The sequence below is a fragment of the Ceratotherium simum genome, chromosome 5, assembly GCF_057802395.1.
Source record: "Ceratotherium simum simum isolate JZ-2026a chromosome 5, ASM5780239v1, whole genome shotgun sequence".
NCBI classification, from domain to species: Eukaryota; Metazoa; Chordata; class Mammalia; order Perissodactyla; family Rhinocerotidae; genus Ceratotherium; species Ceratotherium simum.
This window is the reverse complement of record NC_141904.1, coordinates 12,455,970-12,483,577: the sequence shown is the minus strand read 5'-3', so window position 1 is coordinate 12,483,577 and position 27,608 is coordinate 12,455,970. Positions and strand designations below refer to the sequence as shown.

General features: G+C 50.6%; 2 protein-coding genes across 5 annotated transcripts in view; one reads left to right on the top strand and one right to left on the bottom strand.

Annotated features, from left to right (window-relative positions):
• Positions 1-1,996: 1,996 nt before the first annotated feature.
• PXYLP1 (2-phosphoxylose phosphatase 1) overlaps positions 1,997-27,608 on the top strand; it is a 76,760-nt gene continuing 51,148 nt past the window's right edge. Inside the window, exons 1-2 of one of the 3 annotated variants that reach the window (XM_014789166.2) lie at positions 2,096-2,218; positions 2,534-2,666. The gene's annotated coding sequence lies outside the window, so the exon portion shown is untranslated. Of the gene's footprint in view, positions 2,068-2,095; positions 2,219-2,533; positions 2,667-19,314; positions 19,380-27,608 lie in introns of those variants that run through there. The other 2 variants (XM_004419303.3, XM_087430470.1) reach the window with 2 other exon arrangements.
• LOC147916968 (uncharacterized) lies at positions 15,663-20,569 on the bottom strand. Of its 2 annotated transcripts, none has more exons than XR_015552160.1 (2): positions 19,600-20,569; positions 15,663-18,384 (listed from the first exon to the last, which is right to left on the bottom strand). XR_015552160.1 is itself a non-coding variant. In XM_087430471.1 (2 exons), the coding sequence occupies exons 1-2, from the start codon at positions 19,835-19,837 to the stop codon at positions 18,376-18,378; spliced, it is 1,158 nt and encodes a 385-aa protein (XP_087286597.1). In that variant the 5' UTR covers positions 19,838-19,943; the 3' UTR covers positions 15,663-18,375. The 2 variants fall into 2 exon arrangements, 1 of the variants encoding a protein (XP_087286597.1); XM_087430471.1 differs by having other exon boundaries at positions 18,689-19,943.

The following is a 27,608-nucleotide window of genomic DNA, read 5'->3' as shown; positions in this document are numbered from 1 at the left end:
GTGGGGGATGAGAAGGTACCTGAGAGAGAGGGAACCCACCCACCATGGGGTCACAGTGGCTGGGAGAACAGGATGGACTGGTGACCCACTCTGCCGATGAGCCCAGCCCAAGGCTCGCGGGAATGGTTGGCAAGGAGAAGCTGTTTTTCTGCTGGTCTCATTGCTGTGAGGTTGTGAGCCTAGACCTGCCGGGATCTCATGCCGGGCCCAACTCTACAGCTCACATGGAAGGAAGCAAAGCTGAGAGATGGCAAGTTCCTGAAGGCTTTAGTCCCTGGAACTAAATCCAGGCCTGAAGCCGACGCCCCTGGGCCTTTCATTTACATAAGTCAATCATTTTTTTTGTTTGTTTAAGCAAATGTGATGTGGATTGTCTGTCATTTACAGCAGGAAGTGCCCTGACTAACCATGTGTGGAAGAGGGAAGAACCAGTGAAGGGGCATAGCCTGGAATTAGTGCGAGGACAATCAGGAGGAGCTTAGACAGGGAAGAAGTGTTGGGTGGAATAGGGTGGAGTGAGAGCCAGGTGGAGTCTGGGGTGATGCTAAAGGCGACAGTGAAGATTTTGTGCTGGAAGATACACAGCTCACGGTCTGGGAGGGGTTGTGTCCAGGAGGGGTTGTGTGCGTAGTCATGGCAGGAAGGAGCCGAGGACAATGAGGTGAGAAGGGCAGGTTAGCCGGCTTTGGAAGCAAACACTGACTGGACATTTGAGCCTTCAGGTGAAGAAGTCATCCCAGGTTAGGCTGGGGGACTGGGGAGACCACACAGGAGGCGGAAGAGACCGAATTTGGTGGTGGAAGTGCTGATTAGAGATGCAGAGTTCTAAGCAGAAAACCAGAGAATAGGTAGAAATATGGGTAAAACATCTGGGCGTAGGGTGTGGATTTGGGAGCCATCAATACAGGAGTGAAAGAAGAGGCCAAGTGGTGAGCTAATCCGGAAAGTGCTCCTCCGGAAAGTGCGCCTCCAAGGTAGACAGCAGTAAGTCCTTATGAGAGTCTACTTTGCTCAAGGCCAGGTGTGCTGGGGCACACGGGGGTCACTGTGGACCTCCAACTGACACCAAAGTCCTCTCTGACAGCCGCAGTTGGTCATCTCCCACAGAGAAATCACGTCGGAATCACCACCAGCCGGAACCCAACATTTCAAAGAAATGACCCACAAATACTTGCACATCAAGTTCAACTGCGCGCCTCTCAATGTCTAACAAGGAGTTATAGAAATCACTCAGGTGCTCTGTGGAGCTTCAGAAGAGCGCTCCGAGGGGGCCGCGGGGCCGGGTCGGGGTGGGGGCTGCGCGGGCCGCGACCTCCCCACGGCGCCTACAGACCACCCAGAGTCAGAGCCCCAGAGAGGTCAAGAGTTGACACGCAGGCCGGATGTGGTCGGCGCCGGAAGAGACGCTTGGGGTGGGCTAAAGGGGAGTGAGGGGAGGGGGAGGGGGAGGGCCCGGCGCCGAGAATCGTGACAGTTTGGGTCCACGCGGCAGCAGTCACCCGGCGGCGGACCCCAAACACGCGCCCAGCGCAGCACAGGGATCAGGGCGGTGCCAGGCCGGGCACACGGCCCAAAGGCACCCACTCCAGGGCCCCGGGGCCCGTCGGGTCCGTGTCCTCCCGCCTAGGCGTGCGTCCGCGGAGTCCCCGATCCCAAGTCCGCCGTACGAGGCGCACAGCGCCCCCGCGCGCCTGTGGCCGCAGTCCCTGCGCGCTCAGCATGCCCGTGGCCGTAGCTTTCGCAAGCAGGGAGCTCTGTCTACTTTTCCGTTTCTGGGGACTGTGTGTGGCCTCCCGGAGTCAGCATCCTCTCCGCAAGCCCTTCCACGCCGCTCTCCCGGGCCCGGCCGCACCGCATCGCCGCCTCCAGGGCGGAGCTCCAGGGCGCCTGGCGCGGGGCGGGCCGAGCCCCGAGCGCGGCGGGGTCAGCAGGGGGCGCTGCCGGGTGCCTCGCGGCCCCGCGGTCGGTGCGCGCCGCCCTCGCCTCCCCCCGCGCCGGGCGGAGCAGGCGGCGAGCGCCGAACCGGCCGCGCAGCGGCGGAGCCGGGCCGGGCCGGGACCATGGGCGGTGAGCGCGGCGCGGGCCGGGGCCGGGGTGGTTGCCGTTGGAGCTGAGCGGCGCGAAGGCTCGAGGCGGGCGGGCGTCCCAGGGTCCGCTGTTGGGAGATCCAGGGGTCCTCTGGACGCGCCGAGGCCGGGACGACGGGGCAGGGTCTCCGGTAGGAGCGTGGTTGCGGGGCTGGGGGGTGCTTCCGAGCACCGGGTCTGAACCCCGTGACCAACTCCAGCCTCCATCCCCGCGCCCTCCTCAAACCCCAGCCCCCCGACTCGCTCCTCCTCCAAAACCTCCCCTCACCCCCGCGCCCCGGCCCCCGCCCTCCGACCCGCCGCCCCTCTCCAAGCCCCTGCGCCCTCTAACCTTGCCTACGATTCCCCCGCTTTCTCCCCAAGCCCTCGCCCCCCACTTCCCGGCGGCGCCTCCCCGAAAGCCCCGCTGCCCGCTGCTTCTCCAGCTCCGCGCCTCTCCTTCCTAGCCTTCCTCCACCCGCGTCCCCGCCCCTCCGGCCAGCTCCCGCTCGGCCCCCGCACTCCTGCCGCCCGATTCCAGCCCGAACTCGGGCTCCCAGGAGCCCCCTTCCCTGCAGTTCCGAACCCGCTGGTCTCCAGGTAGGAAGAAGGTGGCAACTCCTCCGCGGCCTTTCCCGGGGGTGGGGCTGGTTTAGGCGGTTACCTGCGCCCGGCGCCTCCGGGAGTCCTGGGGCCCCGCGGAGGGGCCGCTGCGTGCCCGGGTTGACACTTCTGGGGGCTCGGGTTAGGACTGCGTGGTTTAGACCCCACGGCATCGCTTTTGCTCGTGAACCGCGTCTGTCGCGATCTTTTAAAGAAGCCGGCTTTGTCACACACAAAAATTGGATTTGCATAGAGCAGGTTGCTTTCTTTGCGGCTGCAGCGATCTTCCAAGTTGTACCTGTGGGTGGCTGGAGGATTAGCGGTGCAAGGAGGATGTGGAGCCATATTTTCCCGCTTCGGCTGGGCGGTCAGCGGTAGCGAAGGGGCCTCGTGGGGAGCGAAGCTGTCACAGCCTGGGTGGCCAGTGTCTTCGTGGGAAGGCAGGAGTGCTTTGTAAGCATTCAAATAGTAAAATGAGGAGAGACGTGAAATCAGAGCGAGTGCAAATGGGGAAGTGTGGGGTGTATGGCCAAGAGGCCCTCAAGAGGGCTTCACAGCTTGGGGATATTGTTGCTATTTGCAGAAGGCTGAGCCCAGCCTTACAAACGTGACGGGACTGCGGACGGGGCTTGGCAACAACTCCTGCTCCTCAGAGGTGTTGGTGCCCAGTCTGGACATCTGTGGGAAGACAGTGTAAAGCAGATGGTTTGAAAAGCCTTGCGTTCCCAGGAGAGAGGTGGAGAGGCATGGTTACAGCCTGAAAGCCAGTGCCTGAAGCTGCCCCATCCCTTCTGGCTTTCACTAAATCTTGCATTAAATTAATTGCCTATTTCAGAAAAAGCACATATAGGGGGTACTTCTCTTGTAGGGACTAGCTCCTGGCCAGCCCACCCTCACTGATGCTTGGGAGGCTGCTTTTGGGCACCAGTGACAGGATGGGCCACCTGGCCTTTGGAGCACAGCCCTCTGAACATTTTTGGAACTGCCCTCTCAGTAACTCTTTTTTCTATTGATTGGCTTGAATGGTAATTAGCTCAATACTCTTTCACCATTGAATAGGGAATTTATAAGTAATTAGCCCAGGTCACACTGGGGCACAGCAGGCCCCCTCTGAGTGCCCACCAGTTCCTGCGGGAGTTGACAGTCAGATGCCCCGCTGGCCAGGAGCGCCTTCAGGGACGGGGTAGAACCATCTCTGTGGCCCCAGCGCCCAGCCTGGCACCCTCTAAGTGGTAGGTACTCAGTGTTTGTCTGGTAAAGAAATGGATTCCCCTCTTGAATCCAGTCGGAGTCCATAACCCATGTTTTTCCATTTTGCTGCACTGTTTTCAAATTATCTTTAAATTCATCAAATTCTTAAAAAATAGATAACCTCACAAGAGACAAACTCATTTTTGTGTGCATGTCAGGCAGAGAGCTCAATTTATGGGTCACGCTCTGACAGCTGGGCCTCTAACCTCCGTGGGGACTCCAGAATTTCCACAAGGGAAGTCAGTGGTGCTCATCCCAGAACTGGGGTGAGAGGATGACAGGCACTGTGGGAGCTCAGGCTGTTTGCTGGGGGGTGAGTCTTTCATAGCCTAACTTGTCAACGCTGAGCTGTGGCCACAGCCCCCTTCAGACTCCCTCATCCCTGCCCTTGATGGAGGAAGCCCTCAGGGATACCAGGTGCCACTTGCAGAGCCCGGCTGGCTGCTTCAGATTGCACCATCTTGCCTCCAGTGGGTCCATGCCCCGCCCCCCAATAACTGTTTCCCTTGGGGAGCTGGGAGTGCCCTTTCTTGCATATTTCAGGCAGTGTGCTCTGCAGCTCTGTCGGGGGAGGGAGGCTAGTGTTTTGGAAAGGTGTTTCTGTCTGTGGGAGGTGGCTGTGACCCACTGGCAAATGGAGCGAAGTCCAGCTCTTCTGCCTCTGTCAAAGGCCAGCCCTGCAGAGCACAGCCAAAGGCGGAGCAGCGGGCGGGCGCGCCCCATGCCCCCTTTTCCAGGAATCTGGGAAGGGCTGCAATTGAGAATGCCGCTTGGATGTGGGACCCTGCACTGCCCACAGGTTCACGGCTGTAGTGGGCTTATCTTTCTTACCCAGACTGTCTCTGTGTCCAAGTCTGGCTCTTACCCAGAATTCCTGCAGTTGGTGAAAATCTGTTTTCTAGAAGAGGTTTAATTAATGCCTGCAGTTTGTGAGTGAGAGAGAAAGGGAGGGAGTGAGAGAGACTGCTGTCTGGAGGGGGCTAGGAAGAGGATGAGAGAATATCCAAGGTCCTGAACATTCAGAGAGTAGACTCAGCCCGGGACCTGCCCTGGGACAAGGTTCTTGGTTGGTGGATAAGGACGTGCGCCCACATTCTGGTATAGGGGTTTCTGTTAGGAGCAAAGTCACTAAGATAAGAAAAATGGCGGCACAGCAACCTGAAATAAGGTTTGCTGGGCTCACCGTTCTGGTTTCTAGAAGACCTTGAAAGCCAGCTAAGAGCTGGGCTTAGCAAGGTCGGAGAGCACTGAGCCATTTTAAGTTTTGGAATGAGGGTTGTGCCCCTTTGGAAATGGTGGCTTGAGCGACATTGGTCTGGGGTCTGGCCTGGGGGAGCCACCTCACACCTGAGGTGCTGAGGGGAGGCCAGGAGAGAGTGTGGGGGTGTGGCAAAAAGGAAGCAGCTGGGAGGGTCTGCGCCCCTGCCCTGAGTGGGGGGTGGAGAAGAGGCAGCAGCTGCCTTCTGGTAGGATGGTGGGCTTTTGGACAGAAACAGCCTCCCAGAGACCTTTCTTGAACCCTCTGGCAGCCTTGCAATAGAGTAGGGCCTGCTGAAGCCCCTCAACAGGGAGATACTGCAAGACAGCCATGAGGAGGCACCTGTGAACTGGGAATGAATTACAGGGTCTGATCTGACTCTAAAAGGCAGGAGGACCGGGGTGGCCCAACGGAGCCCCAGACCCTGGCCTGCGAGCCTCCACCGCTAGGACCGTCAGGCTGTTCAGAATCTTCTCAGGCCTTGGTTGGAGAAGGCACTGGCTTTTAGAAAGGAACAGGGCAATCAATAATGAAGAGAGGAGCAGTCCCAGGAGCATGGAGGAAGTTAATGATTAAAAAGGCATTGAAAAAAGAGCCTGGAGGAGCCTTGTAGAATAGTTCCTGCAGCCAGGAAGCAGCCTTCACCTGTATCCTCTTGGCTGGGTCATCCATGCATCCCTCCATTCCTTCCTTCCTTCCTCCCTCCCTCCCTTCCTCCCTTCCTCCTCTTCCCCCAGCCCCATCCATCTGCACTACACATGTTAGGGAGCCACCTCTGTGCTGGTACTCTGGGGTGGAGGAGAGTTTGGGAGCCCAAACATATAGTGGTAGCAACTGTAGGAACTTGAAAATTCTGTTTATGTTTGCGCTCGCACTTCCCCAACTTATACATTATGTTGCTGTATTACAAGGCAGCCTTTTGTCATCTGCTTACCACTTTGTGCCTCTGTGGATAACTGACTTCCTTAGAGAGGGCTGTAATCAATAGCATAGAGACCAGAGCTTTAAAAAAACAGACTAAGATGAAAAGTATTGCACCTGGTTTTTACACGCCCGCACCCTCCTCTCCCCTCCACTTCTGTTTGTAGTTAGAATCATCATTTACACCAAATTTACAAATAGCTCGAATTCTATTTGTCCTACCCCTCAATTATATGGAGACATGGTCTTTCTGACCAACAAAACCTCAGCTTTCTTTCCTAGACCTATCTCATTCTTGGATCCAACACCAAACTTCAGGCCTTCAGAGATACAGCAATATCATTTTGAGCTTTTTAATTATAAAATAAAATGAAGCTTTTGCTTGCTAATTGTGTCATCTGCTAATATAGGAAAATCTGAAGTTAGAAGAAAACATTTACTGCCTTGTTAACTTTATGTTTCTAAAATGAAAGAAGCAGTTGAATTAAGGTGGGGAAAAGCTATTAAAGTTGTAGAAATGTCTGGAAGCTCAGAAAAATAATAGATGGACAGTCTTACAGAAATTATTAAGCTTTAAACATTGTTACTAAAACATGGAGAGATATAAACAGGAATTTACATGGCAATATAGGCAAGCATAGAATTTCAACAAGTATAGATTGATGAGTATAGAAATTTTGATCTGTCATTTTATTCAAATATATTAATTATTATGATCATATATTATGCTTATACAGTAGCTTACCATATAAATAGGCAGCTATGTCCATAATCTCATTCAATCCTTCCAGCAAGTCTAGGATCTTCTTAGAGATGAGGACTTGGGAGCACAGGGTGTAAAAGGCTTCCCCTAGAATTCAGATCTCTTGAGGGGAGAAATACCATGTAATCCTAGATATTCCTGCTACAGTTGCTTGATAACCAAATGTGGTTACATGGTCTTTTGAAAATTACAGGTGGTCTCCTGCTTACGTGTAAAAATAATTGGTTTTCTTTAAAATGTTCTGCAAGTCAAACAAACAGAAACAGTGTGTGCTTAGCACCACTAGGAAGCTCCTGGAAGGATTTCTCAGTGTCTGTGGATGTCAGGGGTTTTCTGCTGATGACTTTCTAATACTAGAGTACCTGAGTTTGTGTATTCGGCACAGGGCCGTGGTTAAGAGTGTCGATCCTGAAGCCAGACGGGCTTTGAATCCTGGCTCTACCATTACTAGTCTTCTACCCTTGGGCAAGTTACTTAATCTCTCTGTGCCTCAGTTTCCTCATTTGTAAAATTGAGATGATGATAATACTACCTACCTCATGGTATTGTTGTGAAGCTGAAGTGAGTGAGATAGTACATGACAAGGACTTAGAACCGTGCCTACCACATGGTACATGCTCAAAAAATATTAGCTGTTATTACTAGTCATTCATTCATTCACTCCTTAAAAATACGTTTTTGATGCTGACTGCACTGAGATGATAGACATAGGACAATGGATAAGACACACATAGTCTCTGTCCTCATGGAAAGGAGGATGTTATACATAAATTCACAGCAAAGAACATGAATGGCAGTACAGACATTTCCCAGGTGGCACTCACCTGGCTTCTGGCCACCTATTCTAGGCTAGATTGTGGCCTATAAAGGGTTGACCATGGGGGAGGCGGGAGCTGAGGATCTTCAGCTGGTACACACTGGTATGAGGTAGCCTTGCCAGCCATTTAAGACAGGCACTCATTTGATTTGTCTGTGGCTGACACATGCTGGTTGTTAATGGTTTAACTATCACTCTGGGCCTCAGGTTATTAGTGTGGCATGTGATAAGAGACTGTATTTAGTCACCTGGTTTGCCAGCATTGTTCTCGGTCCTGATCAATACACCAAGTGCCCTGGGTACTGCTTTGGACGGTTCTTCAGCTCCAGAAGCCCACGATACCATCAGAGACCCAGTTCTCTGAGTGGGGAATGGCACAGCTGCTCCTGAGGGCTGGCAGGGGACTAGCCCGAGGCAGAAGGCCAGACCACCATGTCTCTTGTGTCTGCCATTTCCAGAACCTTCTTGACCTGAAAGTCTCTGGGAAACTGTCGATAGGCTTGGGTTTAATAACTGGTCCTAGAAAGGGAGGTCCTTCCTCCTCAGACCTCGCCCTCCCATGCTCCATGTGTCCTAAGAAGAAACTCCAGCATGGCAGCCTGCCCAACTAGCCTCAGCCGGCATGAAGCTGGCCTCCAGCAATGGCCTGAGGACTAGAGGAACCTCCTGTGATTGCTGAGCACTTCTCTGCTGTGAGATGAGCACACCCTCTGCTCTACCCTGAAACGCTCTGCACTAAGTTGGCAGTCAGACCGGAAGCCTGGTAATCAGTTCTCTTTGTGGGGAGTCTGCTTATTTTTATTCGTTTTTAAACTACTGGAATTTGAAGTCAATGAGGCTTTGTCCTTTGTTTTTTAATACGTTCCCCCCACTTGGAAAATGAAGAAATGGCAAATAATGCCATTCATTTTTGAAAACCATTTATTCGTATGTAGGAGAATTGAGTTAAAAGGAGGAAAAGCTTTCCTCTAGTTTCCAAATGGTTCTCCAGGTGCACCAACTTCTCTGTTTTGGTTGCCTCTTGATCTCTTGGATGGGGTCATCTTTTGTCACCAGTGTGTCTCCATCACAGTTCCTAATGGAGACAGACCTGAAAATCAAAGCTTGGACATTGCTGGTTGAAGGTCATGGCATGGACGGTTGATTTTTTTGGCTCTGTCTTCAAGGTGAAAAATTACTGTGTCTTCTTTGAGAAAGAAAGTATATTTTAGGAGATGGCTAACGTCAGCAGGCAGGGAGATCTCAGCAGCCTGCTTTGTCCTTGGTTCACATAATTTCCAGCATTTCTACGTTAGAGGCATATGATTTTTTCTTTTCTCCTCTTTTGCATCTTGCTGTAATGACTGCTGATTATCTTGAACAGCTGCATTAATTGATGGTGTTGAATGACTCAACATGCAGTAAGTAATTGCAGTGGGCTTGGCTGAGCATAGCGCATTCTTTTTACTTTTTAGCTTGAGGAGTGTTGGCTCTGTGTGCGGTTTGCCAGGAAGGGAGTTAGGTGGGAACTCCGTGCCTCAGTGCCTGCCCACCGCCTCCTACTCACGCCCCCCTGGGACGTTGAGTGTCATCAGAGCCTCCATTCCCACTGCATTCAGATTGTCCACTGTGGGCCTGTCTCCCCAGCTTGGCTGGGAGCTCCTGGAGGGCAGGGGCCACACCTAGCTCATCTCTGAATCTTCAGCCCTTAGCACGAGGTCTGGCAAGAAATAGGCCTCAATAAAGGTTGGGTGAGTGAATGAATGGTTGCAAAGCAGTTAGGATTGTGTTTGGCTGCAGGTAACAGAAAGCCCTACCTTAGTGGCTTAGGCAAATAATGGTTTATTTTTCTCCTGTAACAAGTTGTCTGAAGGTAGGTGGCAGCTGGCATTGGTTTCAACAGCTGATGTCTGTCTGGACTGAGACTCTCATTGTTTTCTTGGCCTTTCCTTCATGATGGCAAAATGGCTGCTGTAGGAAAGAGGCTCCAGGCACACTGGTACATTTTATCGGGAAAGCAGACATTTTCCCCAAAACACCCAGCAGGCTTTCCCCGACACATCATGGCCAGAACTGTGTCACGTGACCACTCCCAGTTAAAAGGGCCATAGGAGTGTTTAGCAGGGCATGTTGCTGCCTAGAATAGTTAGGTAGGCTCACTGCGGAAAGAAACAAATCCAATACATTTAATGACCCAAATATGATAGACATTTACTTTTTGCTCACACAAAGTCCACAATGGCTGTTCCTGGTCAGTGGAGGGGGGGAGGGGGAGGGGAGGGGCTGTCCTCCAAGAGGTGATTCAGGGACCCAGGCTCTTAAAGCTACCATGCTCCTTTGCATCAATCAGAGGAAGAGGAAGGAGCATGGAGGATGGTGTGTGGGAGGATTTTATGGGCTAGGCTTGGAGGTGGTGAATTACTCCTGCTGGCATTCCACTGGCCAGGGCTCAGTCGAATGGCCACACTTCCTGCAAGGGAGGCTGGGAAATGTGGTCCAGCCCTGTGCCTAGGGGAAAGAGGGGATGGCTCTCATGGTTAGCTGGCAATCTCTGCCACACTGTCTCCCCCAAGATCAGTATTCTCTTAGCAAGGAAGCAGGAATTAATATTGAGGGGCAACTGGAGGTGGCTGTCTTAGAAGGAAATGCTGGACTGAGAAGGCTCCAGCCAAAAATAGTCTGTATTCCCAGATCCTCTGTCTTAAATCCCTGCTTCTGTTCCCACCTTTGGGAACTGGGCCAGCAGGACAAGGGAAGTTCCTCCTTATCCCTCTTTCTTGACCCAGGGCGTGTTATTAACAGCTTTGAGGGGCCGAGTCCTAGTTGATCTCTCTCAGCAGTTGGATGTTACCCCAGAAGAAGTGGCCTTCATCCCCCTCAAGACTAGTGGAGCCTATGAGAGCTCCGAGCCTGTGAGACCTCCTTGCCCATGAGCCTTTCAAGTGCCCCCACTCACTCGGCCTTCCACAGTTTCTCTTCCTCTCCGGCCCCCACCCAGTCCACGTCGGGAGAGAGACACAGCCAAGAGTGACCTCTGCTTCTCACTTAAATCCATGGAGAAATATTGTCCCACCACTTCCTGCTATTTTTTCTCAAACACTGATGAATGATCCATTGATCTGTTGGGTTTAGGGCTTTGTTCCTCTTCAGTTTGTTGTAGGTTTCAATGACAGGTGCTTCTCCATCGACCACATCCTTCTTGGTGTCCTTGTTTCTTCCCTTCATGTCTTCCTGCCCACACACACCTACTGAGTACCTGCTGCTTACCCAGCTCTGTGTCCATCTGGCCCTGGGGAGGGTAGGCGAGGAGGCTGACATCAGCCTGTGGTCTTGATGAGTATTGTGGGAGGGCGATGGTTGCCCAATATCTGAGGACCTCACCCAGCCTTGGGGTCAGGGAGGGCTTTTAGGGGGAGGACGCATTTGAACTGAGTTTAAGCAGTTAAAGGTCTTAGAGCAGGAGTTAAGGTCAAGAAGGCATCTGAGCCAAGAGAGTGAAGTGGGCACAGACACTGAGTTAGGAGAAGGGGCTCTCGGGGTTCGTGGGGAATGGTAAGTAGTCCAGTATGCCGGAGTTGGGGTGGGATGGTGTGTCATTCACTCATTTAACACTGCTATACTCCAGGCCCTGGGGTTGCTGTGGTGAACAAGACAGATAAGGTCCCAGCCCCATGGGAGATGATGCTGCAGAGGAGGGTGGGCCAGAATCTGAGGAGGTCTTGGCTGCTGTCCAGACTCTGCTCCAAAGGGTTTGCTGTTCGCAGCCGAGTAGGATGTGGGCCCCATGGCTTGTGCCATCACCTCTCGTGCCTCATCCCTTTGTCTCCGATTCTCATCTGGTCCTTTGCCCGAGCATTACTCAGGCTATAAAAATAGAGGCTGGCACCAGAACACCAGCATGTACTTGGTGAGGAAAGCTGAAGCTGTCATTGTATATCGAGATACGTGCCAGCTACGTTTTTGGTGGAGTACTTTCTTGGAGCCTCAAGGATGAGGTTCTAAAGTTGGCTTACAATTTTTTTTTTTCTCCTTTTAACTTGTACCAGTACTTCTGGCTGCTTGGCTCAAAATATGTCCTGGTTGTGCGCCTTACCCACCCTGTGAGCACATTGAAATGAATATTTAACGCTGAAATCCACCAAGTGAGGGCACACCTTGCCATGGGCCGGCCTGATTGGAGGGGCTGGATCGTCTCCATGGGGCAGTCCATCAAGGGTTCTGATGAGGTCAGCACGGCCTGAGAAGGGACCAGCCCTCACCAGCCTACAGAGTGGTGCTCATCTCCCCGAGGAAATGTGGGCTGAGCCAGGGTTTCCAAGAGCTGTCAGCTGCCCTCATTGTGATGAATGGCCCCAAGGGTGGTTTCCTTCACTCTCCCTCCCCAGCCCTGTTTGTTAAGGTGGAATTGACAGTGCTGAGGGGCAGGGTGCAGAGGGAGGAAGTTTCGTGCTCCTCCAAGCCCAGAGCTGAGTGTATGGCACTTTGTTTCCGGGTAGGGGATGCTCAGTCCATAGCTGAAAACTCAGACCAGTGCTGTGATGTTTATTGGGTATCTTCTTGGTGCCAAGTGCTGTAGGGAATGTACATAATAATAAAATGAGGAGGTGGAGGATTGTTATTACCTGTGATATTGTGATTTATAATAAGAAATATATATTTGTTCTTTGACCCTGTTTCTGTCCTAGAGCTCCTAAAACCCCTGGAATTTCCCGTGAGGAGACCATAAATGCCTCTTTTGTTATGTTAATGAGGTGGCTTTTGGAAAGCCCCCAGGTAGCCTAAGGATGGGGGCTGGTTGCCGGGAGAACTAACCACATGATTAGAGGGTTGGAACTTGCAGTCCCACTCCCAGACCTCTGGGGAGGGGAGAGGGGCTGGAGGTTGGACCAGTCACCAATGGCCAATGATTTAGTCCTGCCTGTGTAACCAAAGCCTCCATAAAAACCCAAAAGGGTGGGGTTCGGAGAGCTTCCGGGTTGGTGAACACATGGAGATGTGGGGAGAGTGGTGCTCTGGGAGAGGGCATGCATGTTACGTGCCCTTTCCCCATAACTTGCCCTATGCGTCTATTGCATCTGGCTGATCCTGAGTTATGTCCTTTTATAATAAACCGGTGATCTAGTAAGTAAAATGTTTCTCTGAGTTCTCTGAGCCACTCTAACAAATTAATTGAACCCAAAGAGGGGGTCGGTGGAACCTCTGATCTATAGCCGGTTGGTCAGAAGCATAGGTGACAACCTGAATTGGCAACTGGGGTCTGAAGTGGTGGTGGGGAGCGGTCTTCTGGGACTGAGCCCTTACCTGTGGGATCTGATGCTGACTCCAGGTGGATAGTGTCAGGATTGAGTTGAATGATAGGACACTGAGCTGGTGTCAGAGCATTTCTTGGTGGTGTGGGGAAAACCCACACACATTGGAATTAGGTGCAGAATCGTTACCATTCTAAGTGCTTTCCAGGAAGTATCTCATCTCATCCCTTCCACGACCCCATGAAGTGGGTAATTTACATTCCAGTGGAATATAAGCTCCAGAAGGGTAGGCATTTTGGACCCATTTGGTCCTTCTGATCCCCAGTTCTATGACTGTACTTAGCATAGAGCAGATGCTCAGTAAATATTTGTTGAATGAATAATTGAATCACCATTGACAGGTGAGGAAACTGCTGCTCAGAGAGATTAAGTAACTTGTCTGAGATGCCACAGCTGGTAAATGGTGGAGTAAAAAGCCTGGATCTCAGTCCCAGGGAGGCACCATGAGCTGTGACTTGGGGTCCCCAGCCCCACTGCCCTTAGAATGTGGGTGACTTCTAGGATAGCACTGTAGGAAGGCCCACAGCCTGCCTGGCCTGACCTTCTGACCACAGGCAGCGCCACCATGGCAAAACCGACCAGTTGAGTGACAGTGAGGTACCAGCCCCCAAATGTCAAGGCCTGGCAGGTTGTCTGTCTTCTTGCTGCCAGTGCCTGGCTGCCACTCAAGGGTGGGATGAATATGCAGGAGCGTATCCCTCAGCAGCTTGAGAGCGATGTTTTTGGAATGCCGCCTTCATCCTGTCATGCCTGTTCAGGAACCTTCTGTGGCTCCCTACAGGAACCTAGTCTGGTGCCAACTGTTCTCCACCCTGTTCACTGCTGAGTCACTGCATGAAGCCTGTCACCAGTCAACAGTGCAGGGAAGGGTGGGCTTCACTCGCCTCTGCCGCTGCACACCTCCTCTATCCTCCTCGGAATGCCTGCGCCCTTCAGGCATGCCCACTGACATCCTCCCGCCCCTTTTTGTTTTAACACGGCTTCTGCCTCTTCCCTGAAGCCCTCTCTGACCAGCCCAGTGCAAAGAGGCCCGGCCACCAGCCCCTGCAGCCTCAGTCTGTCTGTAGGGTGCGTTTCCTGATGGTGTTCTGCAGCCCTGGGCTCTGCGAAGTGATGAGGCTTCTGCTGAGTGGGGCATGAGGCCCCGCCCGGTGAACTCTGCTTTTATCTTGCTCACCAGTCAGGTTCCGCATCAGGTTGCACGTTGCGTTGTGTTTCAAAACCGCTGGTGTCTTTGTAATTTACCATGTACCCACTTTGTGACTTCTTGCTTAACTACATTGTTTAAAAGTAATTTAAATACATTTACAGCTTTCTTTTTTTTCTGATTTTGAATGTAATACATGTTTGCTTAAGAAAATTTGGACAATGCAGAAAACTACAAATGAGAAGTCTTCTAGGATCCCACCACCTGCTTAAGGAGTTGTAAGCCAGTCGTCTGTCTTGCAGTTTATTTGTTTTAAAGAAAATTAAGATTACTTGGAATCCCAGCTACAACCACTCATAACATTAAGGGCATATTTTCTCTTTCTAGTTTTTTTTTTTTTTTTAATTATTACCTTTACTCATTTTAAAAAATAGCAATAGGTTCACAATTCTAAAGAAAAATAAAAAGTGCTACTCCCACCCCTGTTTCACACCATTCAGTCCAGTTTTGTAACTTGTCTTTATAACATAATTGAGTTCAGACTGTACATGCTATATTATAGCTTGCTTTTTTGACTTAACAATACAACATTTTCTTCTGTCATTACTAATCATTTTTTGTTATTTGTACACAGCACGTTGTGAAAACAAAGCAGTGAGTATATGAGTAAATCTTGAAACATCCACAGTAGAGACGCCCCCTGTTAATGGGGGCTGTCTCCTTCCAGACCTTTTTCTGTAAGTTTACTTGTTTTCTTAAAATTTCCACATATATGTTGAGATATGCCCATGTATGTTTTACCTACATGAAATTCTACTGTGTCTATTATGCAACTACTTGCACACTCTCTCTCAGCTGTTTTTAACTTGGCAGTATCTCCCGGAGGTTTGTCCACGTCTACACCAAAGTCTGCCTCTTTCTTTTTTAAGGCTGACTCATGTTCCATTGTGTGGACAAACTAATTTTATCCAACCGTTTCCCTATGGATGAACATTTTGTTTCTTTTCAAATTTTTATCATTTTTCCTACTGCTGCTTTGTACACGAGTGAGCATTTTTTGAGAATAGATGCCCAGAATACGAATTCTTGGGGCAAAAGGTGTGTGTATTTATTGTAACGAGACCACCAGTTCTTCTTCACAAATTCCATTCCGATAACCCTCTCACCGAGTGTGTGAAAGAACTCGTCCCCGTCCCCGTGGAGACTAACATTCACTAGAGATGAATGATCTCTTTATCTTTTGCCAATCTGAAGGGTGAGAAATGCCACGTCATCTTTAAATTTGTATTTCTTTCCATCCTAGTTTTCCAAGCACATATATATATATATACACACACACATTTAAAAAAATTTAGAATCGTGCAGTGCATGGTTCTGTATCCTTTTTTTCCTTTTCACATTAAAAATTTTCACGTTTTCTTTCCCCCATCATTGCATTGTCTGCAAAATCTCTATTTTCAGGGGTGCTGTCTTGTGTGTAGGATTCCAAAAAGGAAATCTAACTCTAGTCTCGGGAAGGCGCGGACCCACAGACACAGGAGACCGAGCTTGATGCAAATGCACGAGGTTTTAATTAAGCGGAGCTCCGGGTCGACACGTATCTCTCGCAGGAGACAGAGGGGTCGACCCCGAACCTTAAGGGGCAAGCTCTTTTATAGGATTCGGAAGCATAAAGCGGGAAAAGGTTGGCGCGGTCTTACATGATTGGCTAATTTAAAACATTTAAACAGTTACATTTTATGGCGCGAATTGCTATGGCGCGAAGCAATTATCAGGTTACACACACGCGTCCCCATCTGGACCCCCTCCACCCCGACCCTCCCAAACTTATCCCTCTGGAGCACTCTCTTGTTCTCAATTTTCCCCGAACAGTTTAGGGCGAGTCTTCTATGAATAGAGTCAGTCAGGATCGATAAACGTTCCCCCTTATACCAGGAATCCTTAGGGTGTGGAGGTGCCTGTCTCTAAGGTATTAACTTTTAAATTTTTAATATAATTTACTTCCTTCATTCCCCACTTCTTCTTTTGTCCCTAGTTCTAATCTTAGAACTTAGTTTTCGGTGTCTACTATCAGTGGCTCATTGTGTGGGAGAGCTTGGTAATGGCGTTGGAGCATCATAGCATGTACTGCATGGACTCTTTTTTTTATGAAAGCAGTAATTTTATTGAAAACACACGGTCCGAAGACCAAAAGTAGACAAAGAATCAGCAAGGGTCCTGCTAGGGAGGATAGTAAGGTCGTCATCTAGGGGGACTTAGTGAACCAGGATTCAAACCAGCTCTGTTGCGCCTCCCTGCTTTGCTGCCTCATGTCTAATCTTTTTTTTAATCTTTGCATTGAATCTCGGACTACCCCTGTGTGATCTGCATAGAAACAGCAGTCTTCTTTAAGGGCCGCACAAAGTCCTCTCTCTCTTAAAAACAGCAGATCTAATCTTCTTTTATTCTGGAGCACTACTTCAGACAGGGAGGTGAGGGACTCTTTTAATTTAGAGATGGACTGTTCTAAAGTCTTGAGGTCTTTATCTATAGCATTGCTCAAGGCAGTTAATCCCCTTTCTCCTGTGACTAAGGCCGTAGTGCCAGTCCCTACGCCCGCGGCAACTCCCAGTCCCAGGAGTACAGCCAGGGTGAGGGATACTGGTTCTCTTTTCTATAATCTGGATCTCTGGTCAAATTTATCTTCGAAACTATTGGCAGTATGATAATAAATTCTAGGCACCAACTGCACAAGCACGCAAAAATCTTGTGACGAATTGAATACGCTAGTTGAGATGCAGGGGGTTAGGCCCGTGGTGCAGGCCCACCACCTATTGGGTCCTGGTACTAAAAAATGACCAGGAGTAGTCGGAAGGCTGACTTTAATTTTATTACATAGAGCTTGGTAGCCTGGGGGAATTTTTTTTAAGCATAGTCCTGAACCGGTCCCCGACACATCCGTTAGGGTTAGCCGCCCTTTTTTGCCCCAAAGACAAGTCGTGTGGTCTGGGGTGTTATTATAGACCCCCATGGTGGCAATTCTTTCATAATAAGGGGGGCTGACCGCTAGGCATAGCCAGCATGATTCAGTCATTTCAGGGTTGGAATCATTTAAGGCGTAGTAAGCTCCTCATACTAAGTTAAACAGTCTGTGCCATCTTTGCTCAGTAGGTACTGCGGGAGGTGGCGTAGATGGTGGTCGCAGAGCAGATCTGGTGACCATATCTACGGCCCCATTTAGGGTTATGGATTTTACCTGGGGGGGTTTGGGGCTATTTAACCCTATCGGTCTGCTGGCGGGGGATTTTTGGGACAGAGGGGGCCTCTGATCGGCTAGGATCCCGTTTGGCCCTATTGGTCTGCTGGCGGGGGGTTTTATTTTTAATCTAATAGAGAAGGTCAGGCCATCATCGTACCGTTCTTTGTACAATCTTATTCCCCATGAATGACCATTCCCGATCCAGGTTTTAATTGTTTTTCTCTTCCCTGTGAACTGAATGGTTAAGGGGTGGCACCAGGTATTGTATTCTGAGCCCCGACTCATCTGGTGGCTATAATTTGCTCTAACCCTGATTAAATCCCAAGAAGAGGAGGGTTCCCAATAAGTAGTCCCACTGGTTTCACATCCCCAGTTTTTACAGTAGAAGTCTTTTTTGCCCCCGCACCAGGAGTCAATTGAACGAGGTCTGTGGTGACCGGGGCACACGTAAAAGGGGTATGCCTTTAGTTTACCCTTGTGATGGGGGGAGTGGCATCCTCCGGCTTGTTTTGCCCCCCTTCGTCGACCCATGAAATCCCAGTCGGGGGTTCTTATAGCCAGTTTACAAAGGTCAGGGTGTAAGTCTGGCCACCATGTCTAAGGGGAAGCAGTTTTTTGGATTGACCAGGTTATATCTCTTACCTGGGAGACGACTTGCCACGTGAGCAGTTGAGGAGCGTGGGGATTAGGATTGGACGACTTGCTCGCCGTTTCCATGACGCAAACGCAGCTTAAGAGGGTTATCAGTCTTTTCCACCTTCCAGAGATCTGCTGCATTCTGGGGTGCCTTCTTTACGTGTGTGGCGTGAACCCAAGAGGTTATACCGTCCACCTTGACTGTTGTGGGCGTAGTGAGGAGCACCACGTAGGGCCCCTTCTAACGTGGCTCTAATGACCCCGTCCGATGTCGTCTCACAAGGACAGAGTCTCCAACCTGGAATTGGTGCGGGATGAGCAGATCACTAGGCTGGTAGGCCTCTTTTAGCTGGTTCCAGATGTCGCGCCTGACGGCCTCGAGTGCTTTTAAGCGGGCTGACAAAGGTATAGAAGGTATAATGTCAGGGTCATGTATCTTTATTTGTGCCAAAGGGGGAGGGGTTCCATAGAGGATTTTAAAGGGTGTAAGTTTTAAGGGTCCCTGTGGGGTGTTCCGGGCGCGGAACAGGGCAAAGGGCAGGAGGGCTGTCCAGTCACTATCGCCGGTCTCTATGGACAATTTAGTTAGGGTCTCTTTAATTGTTCTATTCATCTTTTCTACCTGGCCTGAGCTCTGGGGTCTATAAGCACAATGTAATTTCCAATTGATCCCCAGTTGACTGGCCAGTCCCTGACTTACCTGGGCAACGAATGCAGGACCGTTGTCAGATCCAATTACTTTTGGGATCCCGAATCTCGGGAGGATTTTTTCCAATATCTTCTTGGCTACTACAGAGGCAGTCTCTTTTCGGGTGGGGAAAGCCTCTACCCATCCCGAGAAGGTATCTACAAATACTAGAAGATATTTATTTCCATACCGGGCCGGTTTGATTTCAGTAAAGTCTATCTCCCAAAAGGTTCCGGGCCTGTCTCCCCGGAGTCTATGTCCAGTGCGGTATTTGGTAACTGCAGCATTTGTGAGAGCGCAAGTTCTATAATTTTTATAAATTTTTTCAGCCGCCTTTCTCAAATCTGGTACCTGGTACGGGGAGGCCTCAATAATTTTAATTAGTTTCTGAGGGCTCAAGTGGGTTAGCCGGTGTAGATGTGATAGATATTCTCGCCCTTCTGCAACGGAAAGGACTTTCTCTTCTTTAGTTAGTTCCCCACCGGAGACAGTTTTGTTGACCTTAGCTCCCTGGAGAGTCAGGACCATAGGTCCTAGTGCCGCCCGCTTGGCTTTCAAATCTGCTAAGCGGTTCCCTTGAGCTATGGGGTCGGTGCCTTTCTGATGACCTGGGCAATGGATGATTGCCACCTTTTTAGGCAAATGTATAGCCTCTAGGAGGCCCAGAATCTCTTTTTTATTTTTGATATCTTTTTCGGCCGAGGTAAGCAGCCTTCTTTGTTTATAAATAGCCCCATGAACATGGGCAGTAGCAAAGGCATACCTGCTGTCCGTGTATATATTCACAGTCTTATTTTCAGCTAACCTTAACGCCTGTGTCAGGGCGATAAGCTCAGCCTTTTGTGCAGAAGTCCCTTCCGGCAAGCTGCTTGCCCACAGAGTCTTTTTCCCGTCTACCACAGCAGCCCCAGCCATCTTCTTACCTTCTGCCATAAAGCTGCTGCCGTCGGTGTACCAATTAGGGGCCCCAGCCCATGGCTCATCCGGCAGATCGGGTCGGGTCCCCGTTTCTGATGCCAAGATGTCGCCGCATTGGTGAACAGGTATTTCATCATCTGCTTCGGGCAGTAGTGTGGCCGGGTTTAAGATGGCCGGTGGGGCGAAGGTAATTCTCTCAGTTAGGAGCAGACTTTGGTAGTGAGTCATCCGGGCGTTAGTCATCCATCGATCTGGAGGCTGTCTGATAATGTTTTCTAAGGCATGGGGGGCTACTACGGTTATCTGTTGGCCCAGAGTTAACTTATCTGCATCTTTTACCAGCTGGGCAGTGGCGGCGATTGCCCTTAAGCAGGAGGGCCATCTACTGGCTACCGGATCCAGTTTTTTTGATAGATATGTGACTGGGCGCTTCCAGGGCCCAAGGGCTTGAGTTAGGACTCTCCGGGCGATTTCCTTTCTTTTATCTACATACAAGGTGAAGGGCTTGGTCAAATCTGGTAGGGCCAACGCGGGTGCCTCTAATAATGCCCGTTTTAGAGTCTCAAAAGCCTTCTGGTGCTCTAGAGTCCAGACAAAGTTCCCACTTTCCTTAGTCAATGGGTACAGTGGAGCAGCCAGGGTAGCAAACCCAGGGATCCACAATCGGCAGAAGCCGGCTGTCCCCAGGAATTCCCTTACCTGGCGAGTGGAGGTTGGGGCCGGAATCTGGGTCACAGTCTTTTTCTGTGCGTCGGTTAACCACCTTTGGCCGTCTTTTAGTGTGTAGCCTAAGTAGACTACTTTTTCTTGGCACAACTGTGCCTTTTTTTTCGACGCCCGGTATCCCAACTCACCCAACTCGGCCAGGAGGCGCTTGGTCCCTTCTTCACAGTCTCCCGGGGTTTCCGCCGCCAACAGTAGATCATCTACATACTGTAAAAGAGTCACTTGAGGGTTTTTAACCCTATAATCAGTCAAGTCTCTGTGGAGGGCTTCATCAAACAGGGTAGGGGAGTTTTTAAAACCTTGAGGTAGTCTCGTCCAAGTCAGTTGTCCAACGATCCCCATATCAGGGTCGCGCCACTCGAAAGCAAAAAGTAATTGGCTTTTTGGGTGAAGCCGTAGACAGAAGAATGCATCTTTCAGGTCCAAGACAGTGTACCATTTTCGTGATGGGGGGAGGGAGCTGAGTAGGTTATATGGGTTTGGCACGGTAGGGTGTAAATCCTGCACTCTCTTATTTACTTCTCTCAAATCCTGGACCGGCCTATAATCATTAGTTCCAGGCTGTTTTACAGGCAGGAGGGTGTTCCAAGGAGACTGGCAAGGAACCAGGATTCCTTGTTGGAGCAGCCTCTGGATATGGGGGCGGATTCCTTCTCTGGCCTCTTTGCTTATTGGGTATTGACGCACCCTTATCGGGAGGGCTCCGGCCTTAAGATCTATCACGACTGGGGGAATTCTCGTAGCCGTCCCTAGTCCCCCGGTTTCAGCCCATGCCGTTGGAAATTCGATCAGCCACTTATCGGTATTGAGCCGAGCTCTAGGCTTAGGCTGCTGATGGAGCCGATATTTTTTCTCTAGCTCCAGGGCCAATATCATGGTGGTAGGTGCGGACCAGGATACTGTAGGCCGAGGTTGAGCAAAATCTATTTGAGCTTTCAGTTTGGTTAAAAGGTCTCGACCTAGCAACGGGGTCGGGCATTCAGGAATCACTAGGAAGGAATGGGACACTCTTTCTTTCCCCAAGTCCACTGTCCGGGAAGTAGTCCATGAGTATTGTTTCTGCCCAGTGGCTCCAACAACCAGAGTCTTTTTAGTTTTTAATTTCCCCAAAGGTTGCTTCAGTACTGAATATTCAGCCCCAGTATCAATCAGAAAACTCACAGGGGTCCCCTCAACAGTTAGGGTTACCCTAGGCTCGGGGAGGGGGCCCGAGCCCCGTCCCCGCTATTTTTCGTCTTCTCTTAAAGACAACACCTTGGGTGTGGCCCTTTTCTTGGGGCATTTCCTTGCCCAGTGTCTTCTCTCCTTACAATAGGCACATTGGTCTTTGTCCAAGGGTTGCCGTCTGCGTGAGCCTGGTCGTGGGGCGTTGCCCAGGTTCCCTGACTGTCTGTGATCTGGCCCTGTCGCTTTTATCACTGCGGCCAGTATTTTAGTTAGTTTTTTTTCTCGTCTCCTGTCTCTCCTGTCTTCCCTCTCCTCAGCCTCTCTTTTCTCTCTCTCTCGCTTTTTCTCTTTACTCTCCCTTTTATGATACACCTTTTCAGCCTCTTTTATTACGTCCCGCAGGTCGTAGTCTTGCAGCCCCTCTAGCCTTTGTAATCTCCTCTTTATATCTGGGGCTGACTGTCCAATAAAGGCCATAATGACAGAGGCCTTCTGCCCTTCCGAGGACGGATCAAAGGGCGTGTACCTGCGGTAAGCCTCCATCAATCGTTCTAGAAAAACGGAGGGGGGTTCAGTGGGTCCTTGCTGAATCTCTCTTACCTTAGCCAAATTGGTGGGCCGCCTTGCGGCCCCCCGGAGACCCGCCACTAGAGCCCGGCGGTAAGCGGACAGCGACCCCCTACCTTCAGCCGTGTTATAGTCCCAGTTGGGTCGGTTGTGCGGAAACCCTTTTTCCGCCTCAGCTATCGTTGCCGGCTGCCCGTTGTTGCCTCGGATATTCTTTCTTGCTTCCTGTGTGATTTTTTCTCTCTCCTCCGTGGTGAAGAGTGCCTGTAAGAGCTGTTGACAGTCATCTCAAGTGGGCTGATGGGAAAACATTAGGGACTCTATCAGGGCGGTTAATCCGGCGGGGTTTTCTGAAAAGGGGGGATGGTTATTTTTCCAGTTATACAGGTCTGAGGAAGAGAAAGGCCAGTACTGGAGGGGTGACAGCTGGTTGGGCCCCGCAGGAGCTCCATACTCTCTTAGCGGGAGCGCCACCGTGGTATCAGGCCCGTCCGGAGTGGCTCCTGGCGGCCGGGTTCCAGCGGGGGGACCCGAGCCAGCCGCCCTCCGTCCTGATTGCGATCCTGGAGCGGGGGAGGGGGAAGGGGGAGGCGAGAAAGGGGGCCATTCGGGAGGAGGCTCAATCTCAGGGTAGACCCCGGGGGGGGGGGAAGGGGTCTCCGACCCCGCTCTTCGAGCTGATTTCGATTTTGCCGTGTCTCCGCATCCTGCAGCGCCAGGACTCGGGGGCTTAGTTTTTCTGCTTTTACCCATGGCTTAACCCACGGGAGTGGGTTCTGCACCAGATCCTGCCACACTGTAATATATGGTCGTTGGTCAGGATGGGACCCCGGTTTCTCCTGGAAAACAATAGCCCTCACCGCGAGGATAACAGTTAGATTAAACATCTCCTCAGGGGGCCAACCCACATTGAGGGAGGGCCACTCAGAGGCGCAAAAAGTCTGCCAACGCCCTTTTTTTATTTCTACCGACAAATCGTGCGCTCTCGCTCTCACTTCAGTCCAGTGGTCTAAGGTCAAAGAGAGGGGGGTCGTCATAGTCTGTCCCATCCCGTCAAATGAGGTCCACGTAACGAACAAAAACAGAACAATGAACATCAAAAACACAGCAAGACAAAAACAACTTTGCCCGGTTGGTGTCTGTACAAGCCAACCGAAGGCGGTTTCAGACGGGAGGGGTTTTCGTGTCCTCCCTGGGAAAAAGAGTGCCGTTTCTTTTTCTACCTGAAAGGGGGTAGTCAGGCTTTCCTGACTCCCCTTGTCCCTTGGGGCGTCCCCCAGGGTTGCAGCCTGCAGTTCCCAGCACGTCTGCCACTGCAGCCGCTGGGCCCTCTCGGCCCGAAGCGGCGGCTGCCCAGATACCGAGACCAAAGCAATGCTTCGCGGCGCCGCACACACTCGCACACCCAGTCACTCAGGCTTACCTCCAAGGGGTCTTCGGAGTCTGGGGTGACCGCGCAGATCCCGGACGAGCCCCCAAATGTAGGATTCCAAAAAGGAAATCCAACTCCAGTCTCGGGAAGGCGCGGACCCACAGACACAGGAGACCGAGCTTGATGCAAATGCACGAGGTTTTAATTACGCGGAGCTCGGGTCGACACGTATCTCTCGCAGGAGACAGAGGGGTCGACCCCGAACCTTAAGGGGCAAGCTCTTTTATAGGATTCGGAAGCATAAAGCGGGAAAAGGTTGGCGCGGTCTTACATGATTGGCTAATTTAAAACATTTAAACAGTTACATTTTATGGCGCGAATTGCTATGGCGCGAAGCAATTATCAGGTTACACACACGCGTCCCCATCTGGACCCCCTCCACCCCGACCCTCCCAAACTTATCCCTCTGGAGCACTCTCTTGTTCTCAATTTTCCCCGAACAGTTTAGGGCGAGTCTTCTATGAATAGAGTCAGTCAGGATCGATAAACGTTCCCCCTTATACCAGAAATCCTTAGGGTGTGGAGGTGCCTGTCTCTAAGGTATTAACTTTTAAATTTTTAATATAATTTACTTCCTTCAGTGAACTATTGCAGATCACCTGGAGTGGTCTTCATCTTAGTACATTTAGGTCCTTCATCTCCAAAGACTCTGAGAATGACAAGTAACAGAAAAGAAAGGGAAGCCGAAGGAACACCCTCTGCTGAGAATGGATGTAGGATCTGTCCAGTAAATAGGAGCCAAATTAAAATCAGAATTAGATGTTTGCTCAGGGGCTCGTCCTTTAGGTATTTGGCAGGGAGGTGCCTAAAATATCACCATGAGCTCTTGCTGTGTGTAAATATTGAATACCTTATGTCAAATATTGAGAAGCTTCATCTGTTTCATATGTTCCATTATGAAAAACAAAGCACGCCTTTGTGTCTTATGTTTGGAGAGAGGGACTATGGGGCTTCCAGAGTATTTAACATCCTGAAGGCAGTGCGGTGTAATGGAAAGAGTATGGAACTGGCCAGTCAGAAGGGCCGGCCTCAGATTCTAGCTCGTCCCCTGACTGCTATGTAAACCTGAAGAAGACGCTCAACCTCTTAGATTCCCTGGGGTCTGTGTGATGAGGATGTCTGAAGCCTGGTGGAGGACAGGCTAGTAGTTAGAGGCCAGTTCTGGCTCAATATTAATGAGAACTCTAAGAATTAGCACCTTCAAATAATGGGATTGGCTGTTGTGGTATCATAAAAAATAAATATTGGGTCTTTGTCCCAGCTTCCCAGCACACAGCTCCTGAAATCCTTGGAATCTGCAGAGTGCTGAGTGTCTTTTATATGCTAATGAGATGACTGGTAGTTGGGGGCCCCTAGGTAGCTTCAGGATGGGGGCTGGTTGCCAGAAAGACCAAGGCTTGATGGAGGGGTTGGAAAGTTCAGCCCCACCCCTGACCTCCTGGGAGGGGAGAGGGCTGGGGGTGAAGTTCGGTCACTAGTGGCCAGTGGTCTGATCAATCAAGCCGGTGTAATGAAGCTCCATACAAACCTCCAACAGTGGGGTCAGAGAGCTTTCAGACTGGCGCACACTCAGGCGCCAGGAGGGTGGCTGCCCGCAGAGATCATGCAAGCTCTGTGCCCTTGCCCCATACCTCGTCCTGTGTATTTCTTCCGTATGGCTGTTTCTGAGTTTATTCCTTTCTTGTAAATCTACCATAGTGCTAAGTAGTGTTTCCCAGAGTTTTGTGAGCTGTTCTAGCAAATTATCCAACCTGAAAGGGGTGGAGGTTGGTGGGAACTGCCCTGACTTTGTAGCCAAGTTGGACAGAAGTGGATAACCCAGGGAACTGATTCTTGGGACTGGCATCTGAAGAGGTGCAGTCTTTGGGACTTAGCCCTTAAACCGGTGGAGTCTGACACTGACTCCAGGTAGTCAGTGTCAGAATTGAATTGAATTGTAGGCCACCCACGTGGTGTCCAGAGAGTTGAAGAATTGGTTGGTGTGAGAAAGAAAACCCTACACATTTGGTGTCAGAAATGTTGTGAGTAAAAATAGCTGAGCTGTATGTTGCCCGTCTCCAGAAATGGTCTGACATGCTGTCAGCCAGCTCCCTGCCAGGCTTCGCCCAGTGCTGGAGACACGCGTGTGAACAGACAGACGCCATCTCTGCTGTCAGGGGGCTTGCGGTCAATCGCAGGAGACAGCCGGGCATTTCAGCGTGGTGATTTGATTATGTAGTGATGGTCCTGAGAGGTGACATGAAGGAGAAACTCAGGGTGACTTGAGAGTGTCAGATAGGATGCTGATCTAGACAGGGGAGTTCAAGGGCAGCTTCCCTGAGAAAGTGAGCTTTAAGCTGGGGTTGGAGGGCTGATCAGGAGACAGCAAGGCAGGAAAGGAGGAGGGACAGAGAAGAGGAAGTGTGCTGGCTGGGGGAAGCAGAAAGGATAGATTGCTGGTGGCTGTGGTGAGCCTCTCTGTTCATTCATCCATTCATTCATTCATCCAACAAATACTGATTGAGCCCCTGCTCTGAGCCAGCACTGTTCTTGGCCCTGGGGATACAAGAGTAGGGAGCAAGACAAAGTCCCCAGCCTCACAGAGCTCATATAGCTGCAAAACAAGTTGTCCCCAAACTCGGTGTCTTAAAACAACCATCACTTCACTGTCATCCTCAGGATCTGGGAGTGGTCTGGGCCTCGCCAGTGTTTCTCACTCGGGTCTCTCACACCGTTGTTCAGGCGGTGGCTGGTCTGGAATCATCCGAACGTTCCCTTTCTCACGTGTCTGATGCCTGGGCTGGGAAGACGCCACACTTGGGGCTGCGTGGGCATCCTCGTCTCGGGGGGCCTCTCACGTGGTTTCTGCACCATGGTGGCCTCAGAGCTCCAAAGCAAGTGGTCCAAGAGAGAGAGCCAGGTGTAATCTGCAAGGACTTCTCTGACCTGGCCTTGGAGGTCACGCAGCATCATTTCTATCCCATTCTACTCATCAAGGCAGTCCCAAAGCCTACTTAGGGGACCTAGGACCCCGTCTTCATGGGAGATGTGACAGAATTTGTGGACATGCTGTAAAACCACCACATTCTCATGCTTTGCTTTCCTGAGCATTTCAGCCTTGGCTTCAAGCCTACTTATCTGCTGCGGCTCACCAGGGTCTTCCCGAGAAGGCAGTCTAATGGCCTTGGGTCCTGACTCCAGAATGTCTCTTGGGGTCCTACCTCCGTCCCCAGCCCCAAGCAGCTCCAGAAAGGTACTTCTCCATCTCGGGTTCTTTCTTGTGGGGAGTTGGTGCCCCTTGTGGACTGGCATTCCAGGCACCTGCCCAGCTGACCCACCTCCTAACTGGGTTGTCAGAGGACATGCATGGACACAGGCCCCAAGTCCCCAAGGAGCAAGGCTCTTCTATGGGGCTGAGAGATGGCCAGGATGGCTGGGGGCTCTAGTGCGGGGGCTTGAGGTGAGGCTGGACTGACAGTGGGGCCTTGTAGGCCATGGCAGAGTTTGGTCATCATCCCAAGAGCATTATGGGAAACTGCTAAAGGGCCAGAGTTCTGATGACCACCTGCCAGGAAAATTATAGAAGACAGTCCTGAGAAGAACAAGATTTTATATTATGTTTTAAATTAATCTGTCAGAATGATTTATTTTTCTTAAAAAAGAAGACTTTTCAGGTATGTTCCTAACGAGAATAGGAAACGTAGATCCCCATTCTGATTGAGTCAGTTATAACAAGATCAGTGATATGGCAGTCTGTGGTTAGTTATCATGAGGTTGGTGGGCAGAGCCAATCTTCCATAACCAACAGAGTTCACGATGCTGTTACTGAACACAATCTATGACAAACATTCCTGCCACCGTGAAGTCCTGCAACACCCAATGAATAGTGCAACAGTTAACAACGAGTAGTGCCCAACTAATAATGCAACAGACCTTGCAAGATGACTATTAAAACAAACCTCTAGATATTACAGGTTAACTCTGCCCTAGGTAGTAGACATACTTAGAAACTCAATTTAGAAACTCAATTTTATTATGTTAATATTGCAGAATAAGTATTTGCTCATTTAGCTTAAGTTTGTGGAAACTGGTGTACAAACAAGGATCATGGCTACCCCAGTGCTTTGCATTCTCAAAAACACT

Coding starts and splice junctions, on each gene's coding strand:
- LOC147916968 (XM_087430471.1), bottom strand. CDS start 19,837: ATGACTAACGCCCGGATGACTCACTACCAAAGTCTGCTCCTAACTGAG.